Source organism: Triticum dicoccoides, chromosome 1B (genome assembly GCF_002162155.2).
Source record: "Triticum dicoccoides isolate Atlit2015 ecotype Zavitan chromosome 1B, WEW_v2.0, whole genome shotgun sequence".
NCBI lineage: Eukaryota > Viridiplantae > Streptophyta > Magnoliopsida > Poales > Poaceae > Triticum > Triticum dicoccoides.
The window spans coordinates 327,943,084-327,952,884 of record NC_041381.1 but is presented as its reverse complement, the minus strand read 5'-3'; the positions used below and the strand labels follow the sequence as shown (position 1 = coordinate 327,952,884).

At 47.1% G+C, this 9,801-nt stretch overlaps 1 protein-coding gene across 1 annotated transcript; it reads left to right on the top strand.

Moving 5' to 3' along the window:
* Positions 1-7,124: 7,124 nt before the first annotated feature.
* On the top strand, positions 7,125-8,060 carry LOC119333232. The gene has a single exon (XM_037606207.1). The coding sequence runs from the start codon at positions 7,284-7,286 to the stop codon at positions 7,827-7,829; it is 546 nt and encodes a 181-aa protein (XP_037462104.1). The 5' UTR covers positions 7,125-7,283; the 3' UTR covers positions 7,830-8,060.
* Positions 8,061-9,801: the final 1,741 nt, after the last annotated feature.

Below are 9,801 nucleotides of genomic sequence, written 5' to 3'. Positions count from 1 at the left end.
GGAGGAGAATAGTTTTGTCAGTGAACATATACTCAGAATGTCTGGGTACCACAACCACTTGACTCAACTGGGAGTTAATCTTCCTGATGATAGTGTCATTGATAGAGTTCTTCAATCACTGCCACCAAGCTACAAAAGCTTCGTGATGAACTATAATGTGCAAGGGATGGATAAGACAATTCCCGAGCTCTTCACGATGCTAAAAGTTGCGGAGGTAGAAATCAAGAAGGAGCATCAAGTGTTGATGGCCAATAAGTCCACTAGTTTCAAGAAGAAGGGGAACTTCAAGAAAAAACTGCAAGCAAGTTGCTGCTCAAGTGAAGAAGCCCAAGTCTGGACCTAAGCCTGAGACTGAGTGCTTCTACTGCAAAGGGACTGGTCACTGGAAGCGGAACTGCCCCAAGTATTTGGCGAATAAGAAGGATGGCAAAGTGAAAGGTATATTTGATATACATGTTATTGATGTGTACTTAACTAATGCTCGCAGTAGCGCCTGGGTATTTGATACTGGTTCTGTTGCTCATATTTGCAACTCAAAATAGGGGTTACGGATTAAGCGAAGATAGGCTAAGGATGAGGTGACGATGCGCGTGGGAAATGGTTCCAAAGTCGATGTGATCGCGGTCGGCACGCTACCTCTACATCTACCTTCGGGTTAGTTTTAGACCTGAATAATTGTTATTTGGTGCCAGCGTTGAGCATGAACATTATATCTGGATCTTGTTTGATGAGAGACGGTTATTCATTTAAATCAGAGAATAATGGTTGTTCTATTTATATGAGTAATATCTTTTATGGTCATGCACCCTTGATGAGTGGTCTATTTTTATTGAATCTCGATAGTAGTGATACAGATATTCATAGTATTGAAGCCAAAAGATATAAGTTCAATAATGATAGTGCAACTTATTTGTGGCACTGCCGTTTGGGTCGTATTGGTGTAAAGCGCATGAAGAAACTCCATGCTGATGGGCTTTTGGAATCACTTGATTATATGAATCACTTGATACTTGCGAACCATGCCTCAAGGGCAAGATGACTAAGACTCCGTTCTCCGGAACTATGGAGCGAGCAACAAACTTGTTGGAAATAATACATACTGATGTATGCGATCCAATGAGTGTTAATGTTCGTGGCGGGTGTCGTTATTTTCTGACCTTCACAGATGATTTGAGCATATATGGGTATATCTACTTGATGAAACATAAGTCTGATACATTTGAAAAGTTCAAGGAATTTCAGAGTGAAGTGGAAAATCATCATAACAGGAAAATAAAGTTTCTACGATGTGATCGTGAAGGAGAATATTTGAGTTATGAGTTTGGTATTCATTTGAAACAATGCAGAATAGTTTCGCAACTCACGCCACCTGGAACACCACAGCGTAATGATGTGTCCGAACGTCGTGACCGCACTTTATTAGATATGGTGCGATCTATGATGTCTCTTACCAATTTACCGCTATCGTTTTGGGGTTATGCTTTAGAGACAACTGCATTCACGTTAAATAGGGCACCATCTAAATCCATTAAGACGACTTATGAACTATGGTTTGGCAAGAAACCCAAGTTGTCGTTTCTGAAAGTTTGGGGTTGCGATGCTTATGTGAAAAAGCTTCAACCTGATAAGCTCGAACCCAAATCGGAGAAATGTGTCTTCATAGGATACCCAAAGGAGACTGTTGGGTACACCTTGTATCACAGATCCGAAGGCAAGATATTCGTTGCTAAGAATGGATCTTTTCTAGAGAAGGAGTTTCTCTCGAAAGAAGTGAGTAGTAGAACTTGATGAGGTAATTGTACCTGCTCCCGAATTGGAAAGTAGTTCATCACAGAAATCATTTCCAGTGATTCCTACACCAATTAGTGAGGAAGCTAATGATAGTGATCATGAAACTTCAGATCAAGTTACTACCGAACCTCGTAGGTCAACTAGAGTAAGATCCACACCAGAGTGGTACAATAATCATGTTCTGGACGTCATGTTACTAGACCATAACGAACCTACGAACTATGAGGAAGCGATGATGAGCCCATATTCCGCGAAATGGCTTGAGGCCATGGAATCTGAGATGGGATCCATGTATGAGAACAAAGTGTGGACTTTGGTTGACTTGCCCGATGATCGGCAAGCCATCGAGAATAAATGGATCTTCAAGAAGAAGACTGACGCTGACAGTAATGTTACTGTCTACAAAGCTCGACTTGTTGCGAAAGGTTTTCGACAAGTTCAAGGAGTTGACTACGGTGAGACTTCTCACCCGTAGCGATGCTTAAGTCTGTCCGAATCATGTTAGCAATTGCCGCATTTTATGATTATGAAATTTGGCAAATGGATGTCAAAACTGCATTCCTGAATGGATTTCTGGAAGAAGAGTTGTATATGATGCAACCAGAAGGTTTTGTCGATCCAAAGGATGCTAACAAAGTGTGCAAGCTCCAGCGATCCATTTATGGACTCGTGCAAGCCTCTCGGAGTTGGAATAAACGTTTTGATAGTGTGATCAAAGCATATGGTTTTATACAGACTTTTGGAGAAGCCTGTATTTACAAGAAAGTGAGTGGGAGCTCTGTAGCATTTCTAATATTATATGTGGATGAATATTATTGATTGGAAATGATATAGAATTTCTGGATAGCATAAAAGGATACTTGAATAAGAGTTTTTCAATGAAAGACCTCGGTGAAGCTGCTTTATGTTGGGCATCAAGATCTATAGAGATAGATCAAGACGTTTAATTGGACTTTCACAAAGCACATACCTTGATAAGATTTTGAAGAAGTTCAAAATGGATCAGTCAAAGAAAGGGTTCTTGCCTATGTTACAAGGTGTGAAGTTGAGTGAGACTCAATGCCCGACCACTGCAGAAGATAGAGAGAAAATGGTCATTCCCTATGCTTCAGCCATTGGTTCTATCATGTATGCAATTTTGTGTACCAGACCTGATGTGCCTTGCTATAAGTATAGTAGGGAGGTACCAAAGTAATCCAGGAGTGGATCACTGGACAGCAGTCAAGAACATCCTGAAATACTTGAAAATGACTAAGGATATGTTTCTTGTTTATGGAGGTGACAAAGAGCTCATCGTAAATGGTTACGTCGATGCAAGCTTTAAAACTGATTTGGATGACTCTAAGTCACAAACCGGATACGTATTTATATTGAATGGTGGAGCTATCAGTTGGTGCAGTTTTGAGCAGAGCGTCATGGCGGGATCTATGTGTGAAGCGGAATACATAGCTGCTTCAGAAGCAGCAAATGAAGGAGTCTGGATGAAGGAGTTCATATCCGATCTAGGTGTCATACCTAGTGCATCAGGTCCAATGAAAATATTTTGTGACAATACTGGAGCAATCGCCTGTGCGAAGGAATCCAGATTTCACGAGAGAACCAAGCACATCCAGAGACGCTTCAATTCCATCCGCCATCAAGTGTCAGAAGGGGACATAGAGATTTGCAAGATGCATACGAATTTGAATGTTGTAGACCCGTTGACTAAGCCTCTCTCACAAGCAAAGACATGATCAGCACCAAGACTCCATGGGTGTTAGAATCATTATAATGTAATCCAGATTATTAACTCTAGTGCAAGTGGGAGACTGAAGGAAATATGCCCTAGAGGCAATAATAAAGTTGTTATTTATATTTCCTTATATCATGATAAATGTTTATTATTCATGCTAGAATTGTATTAACTGGAAACTTAGTACATGTGTGAACACATAGACAAATAGAGTGTCTGTAGTATGCCTCTACTTGACTAGCTCGTTAATCAAAGATGGTTAAGTTTCCTAGCCATAGACATGTGTTGTCATTTGATGAACGGGATCACATCATTAGAGAATGATGGGATGGACAAGACCCACCTGTTAGCTTAGCACTATGATTGTTTAGTTTATTGCGATTACTTTCTTCATGACTTATACATGTTCCTATGACTATGAGATTATGCAACTCCCGAATACCGGAGGAACACTTAGTGTGTTATCAAATGTCACAATGTAATTGGGTGATTATAAAGATGCTCTATAGGTGTCTCCGATGGTGTTTGTTGGGTTGGCATAGATCGAGATTAGGATTTATCACTCCGTGTTTCGGAGAGGTATCTCTGGGCCCTCTCGGTAATGCACATCACTATAAGCCTTGCAAGCAATGTGACTAATGAGTTAGTTACGGGATGATGCACTACAGAACGAGTAAAGAGACTTGCCGGTAACGAGATTGAACTAGGTATGGTGATACCGACGATCGAATCTCGGGCAAGTAACATACCGATGACAAAGGGAACAACGTATGTTGTTATGCAGTTTGACCGATAAAGATCTTCGTAGAATATGTAGGAGCCAATATGAGCATCCAGGTTCCGCTATTGGTTATTGACCGGAGATAGTCTCGGTCATGTCTACATAGTTCACGAACCCATAGGGTCCGCACGCTTAACGTTCGATGATGATCGGTATTGTGAGTTTATGTTTTTTGATGTACCGAAGGTAGTTCGGAGTCCCGGATGTGATCACGGACATGACGAGGAGTCTCGAAATGGTCGAGACATGAAGATTGATATATTGGAAGGTTATGTTTGGACACTGGAATGGTTTCAGACGAGTTCGAGCATTTACCGGAGTACCGTGAGGTTACCGGAACCCCCCGGGGGCTTAATGGGCCTACATGGGCTTTAGTGGAAGAGAGAGGAGGCGGCCAAGAGGTGGGGCGCCCCCCAAGCTCAATCCGGATTGGGAGGGGGTTCGGCCCCCCTTTCCTTCTTCTCCTCTTCCCCTTCCTTCCCCCTCCTATTAGGACTAGGAAAGGGGGGAACCTACTCCTAGTAGGAGTAGGATTCCCCCCTTGGGGGCGCGCACCATGAGGCCGACCGACCCCCTCCTCCCCTCCTTTATATAACGGGGAGGGGGCACCCCATAGACACACAAGTTGATTGTTTAGCCTTGTGCAGTGCCCCCCTACACTATATTCAACCTCGGTCATATCGTCGTAGTGCTTAGGCGAAGCCCTGTGCCGGTAACTTCATCATCACCGTCGCCACACCATCGTGCTGACGGAACTCTCCCTCGGCCTCAACCGGATCAAGAGTTCGAGGGACGTCATCGGGCCAAACGTGTGCTGAACATGGAGGTGCCGTACGTTCGGTGCTGAGATCGGTCGGATCATGAAGACGTACGACTACATCAACCGCGTTGATATAACGCTTTCACTTTCGGTCTACAAGGGTACGTGGACACGCTCTCCCCGCTCGTTGCTATGCTTCTCCTAGATAGATCTTGCGTGATCGTATGAATTTTTTTGAAATTTCTGCGTTCCCCAACATAAACTTGATACGATCATACGCTACGTTTATAATTTGGGTCTTGTCCATCACATCATTCTCCTAATGATGTGACCTCGTTATCAAATGACAACTCATATTCATGGCTAGGAAACCATAGCCATCTTTGATCAACGAGCTAGCCCGGTAGAGGCTGACTAGGGACATCTTGTTGTCTATGTATCCACACTTGTATTTGAGTTTCCGATCAATACAATTCTAGCATGGATAATAAATGATTATCATGAACAAGGAAATATGATAATAACCAATTTATTAATGCTTTTAGGGCATATTTCCAACAGCTTCAACGTTGTCGCAGCATGGTCGTCTGCACAATTAAGATCGTTAAACTGGAATCATGCACTAAGTTTAATGGATCACCATTATCTCATGTTGTCTTTGATCCTCATAGATGTCTCCACTTGTCACGTCAGAGGTCGCATATTTCCTAAACAGTATGTGTTACCTATGTAGATCTTGTGATCATGTTGCTTGATCCTCAAATTGGACAACATGCATAGCGTTCACCACAGTATAACAACTTACTAGAGAAATCATAAGACTACAAACACAAATGACGACATATACAATAGGCACAAATGAATCTTACCATTCGCCTACATTTCCCACACCTAGGGGGGGGGGGTTACTCACACATCGGGAGAGAATAATTAACCATCATAGAAAATAAAATCCATCAAAACCATATCGGTAATACCAGATCCACAATAAGATGAATGATTCAACAAGTCTCAATCTCTGGATGAGTACGAGTAGAGCTATAAGCCCTAGTTTTACAACTTGGAATACGTGTTACAATGGTGATGATGAAATGAAAATGAGTACGATGGAAAGAGAATTAAACGAGAAGGATTTGTGGGGTTCCTCCTCTACGGATCTTCTTCTCCCTCTCTACTGGATGAAGTGTCGGCGGCTATATCTCTCTGATGCGTTGTTGCCCTTCACAAAAGTTGTTTCGTAGATGCGGCGGCTAGGTTTATATGAAATTTCTCCGTTTTGTTGAAATCTGATTTGAAATGTATACCGACATGGTTGGATGGCCGGTTCCCGCGTCAGTGTCCGCGGACTGTTCTTCACCAATCCGCGGAAAGTTACAGTGCCCGGCTTGGGGGTTAGCGTTGGAGGTGGCCTAACGATACAGTTTTTTCACTGCCCGGTTACCGCAATAAATGGATCTGCTGGCCTCTTCACTCTTTACGCATGGCAGTGATTTGCCCACGGATTTCAAAGAGGACACGACCCCCATTTTCTTTTTGCGGGCAGAAGAGGACATGGTCTCATGGGTTGGTTGGATGGCCAGCAGCTACTCCCTCCGTTCCTAAATACTTGTCTTTCTAGAGATTTTAACAAATGACTACATACGGCGCAAAATAAGTGAATCTACACTTTAAAATATGTCTACATACATCCGTATATTGAGTTCATTTGAAATGCCTAGAAAGACAAGTATTTGGGAACGGAGGGAGTACTATGTATACTCCTGTGCAAAACCGCAAGCGAAGCAAATACACCGCGCCCATACCTCGGCCAAATTCAAGTCATTTCTGGCTCCATCGTCTCCATTCACTCGCAAACAACGAAACAGTACTACGCTCCTCCCATGACACCGCAATGCTGCGGCACACTGGCATCTTAAAAAAAATGCAGTACACTGGCAGCAACGATGGCAGACGCCGTAAATATGCTCAACCAGCCCCCCCATTAAAGTAACTCCGTGAAACAAACCTTATCCACAGCACTCCCGTCCCCCTCCCGCCGCTATAAAACCCGCCGCTCCACTCCACCAGTTGGAGTAGGAAGAAGAACAAAACGCCATCGCGGTTCACATACACTTTTACACACGGCAGCACACGAAACACGCGCACACATTGCTTGTGCGCCTCCTCCGCCGGATCACGAGCCAACCGCACCGAGGTCGGCGGGGTAAGAGCACGCGACGATGGCCGGCCGGAGCAGCAGCCGTTCCATGGTGTCTGCGCACCGGCTCTTCGCGCCGGCGCCGGCGCGCACCATGCAGCACGCGGCCGACCCGGCCCTGGAGCTCGACGAGGCCGACATCATCTGGGGCGGCGCGGCGCTGGCGTCGTCCCCGCTGGCCGACACGTACGGGCGGGCCCTGTCCGCGTCCACTCCCTCCAGGGCCTCCAAGCCGCGCGCCGCGGCGCCACGAGATGCCGCCGGTGGCGGTGGAGGCGTCGGGGCCCCGGCGTCGCTGCCTGTCAACATCCCCGACTGGTCCAAGATCCTGGGGTCGGAGTACGGCGGGGGCAGCGCCGGCTCGGGGCGGTGGCCGTCGGACGATCGCGGGGACGCGTACCTGGACCGCGGCGACCGGCAGTGGGTGCCGCCGCACGAGCAGCTCATGTACCGGGAGCGCGCCGCGGCGTCCTTCTCCGTGCGCGAGGGCGCCGGGCGCACGCTCAAGGGCCGCGACCTCCGCCGCGTCCGCAACGCCATCTGGGAGAAGACCGGCTTCCAGGACTGATCCTCATCCCGGCCCGCCTCGCCGTCCCCTTACGATTAATTTGATGAGTTTTTTTTTGTCTAGTTTGTGATCGGTGATGAGAATGAGATGCAGCGGATGGTACTAGAGATTGGTTAAGCCTCTGGTTTTGGCAGTTTTCCCCGGAGAGGCTGGCTCCATGTACTACCACTAAAACAACCAGCGAATCGATTGCTCCTTAACAAAGATGATGAGTACGAGTTGTACCAGCAATGTCCATGTGCCGTCCACTGATTTCTTGCTGGTTAACCACTGTTCTATAATGATCTGCCATCACCAGCACTCCAGCAGTACTACTAAAATGATCTGCCACCTGCAGAGAAAACTGGTTGGTGCAGATAGGCGTGGTAGTACTATTTGTAAAGATTCCAGAGAAATTAGTTGTAGGTAGAGTGAGCTGTTGGGATTATTGGCAGAGCGGACTCGATTTAAAAAGGGAGTTGGGGGCAGATTTGGACGTGCGGAGAATAAAATTTGTAAACAAATCGCATGCGAAATGGATAGGGAAGAGAGAGAGAGAAAGAGAGAGATGGAGAAAGTGGGAGGGGCCCTGATTGGACGATGGGACGAAATGTCGACACTTCGCATTAACTAGTTAGTTCGCCCGCATACTTAACTGCAAAGTACTAGCATTGCCTTCAAAAAGAAGGACTAAAAATAGCGACCCGAGTAGTATAGCAGGAATATGAACAAACACCTCACGTTTAGCCTTGCAATGGCAACCAATGGTTTAGATCACGACTGATGAAGACTCCAGAGAAAGCTACCGGTCAAAAACACCGCGTACACAAAGTCTCGTACTCCCTCCTTCCATCTATATATAGAGACTAATGCATTTTTTGAGACTAACTTTGATAAAATGTTAGAGAATAATATATGACACGTAAGTTACACAAAGCATACCGTTAAAAGAGCTTTCACTGATATAATCTTATCAATAGTCAAAGACGGTCTAGAAAAACACATTAGACCCTGTATAGATGGAAGGAGGGAGTATAGAATTTCAGCTGTGTTTGTATGACTTTGGACCTTATGCAGCATGTATCACTTCGAAACTCATGCTGGCTCACATCTCATCTAATGGACCGCCTTTTTTTTTCCTTTTGAGAATATGGACCGCCTGTTCGAAAACGTATTTCAATGCTAGATAGACTAATTTCGGACGAAGAAATAGATCGCCTCTTCTAGAACGTATAGTACACTAGTGTTCACGCCTCTTAGGGCATCTTCAGCCGTTGGCCTCCCCAGGAGGCATTTTTCTTGCCTCCTGGGGGGTTGCCGGCGGAAATTTTACCCGGGGATGAAAAGAGTTCCAGCCGTGTCCACCCTCAAGCGAGAAAGGAAACAACGAACCCACGCCCTCGCCCGCCGCGCCCACCGTCCAGTCCACGGAGCTGCGCCCCGTCCTCGCCGCGCCGCCCCGTCCGAGGCCGCTCCCGGCCAGGCCACGGCCGGCCCGGCCTCGCCGCCGAGCTCGAGCAGCATAAGCCCCGAGCTCCACGCAAGCGGACACCACAGCGGTGTTGGCAAAAAGAACTTGTCACCGAAGCACGACGGTGACGAAGAAGGCCAGCACAGCGACGGCGTTGGCGGTGGAGCAGCACAGGCCTACGAGCACCTCTCTTCGTGCCTTGCTCTCCTTCCTCCCCTTCTTGCTCTTGACGAACACCTCGGAGCAGGCCAGGATGGTCTCGAAGTTGCATCCGCCCAGCACCACCGCGAACTGCACCAGCATCTTCGGCCGCGCGCTCGCCCGTCCGCGCCCGCCCAGGCAGCGCCCGCTCGCCGGCCGCGCACTCATGCGTTCCCAGGCCGCGCACTCCCGCGTTCCTAGGCCTGCGGTGGAGCTCCATCCTCCTCGGCTCCGCCCGTGGAGCCTCCGCACTGCGCGGGCTGGCTGGCGGGAGGCCGGGCGCGGCGACCCGACGGGCCTGAGCTGCGGTGCGTGGCCGGG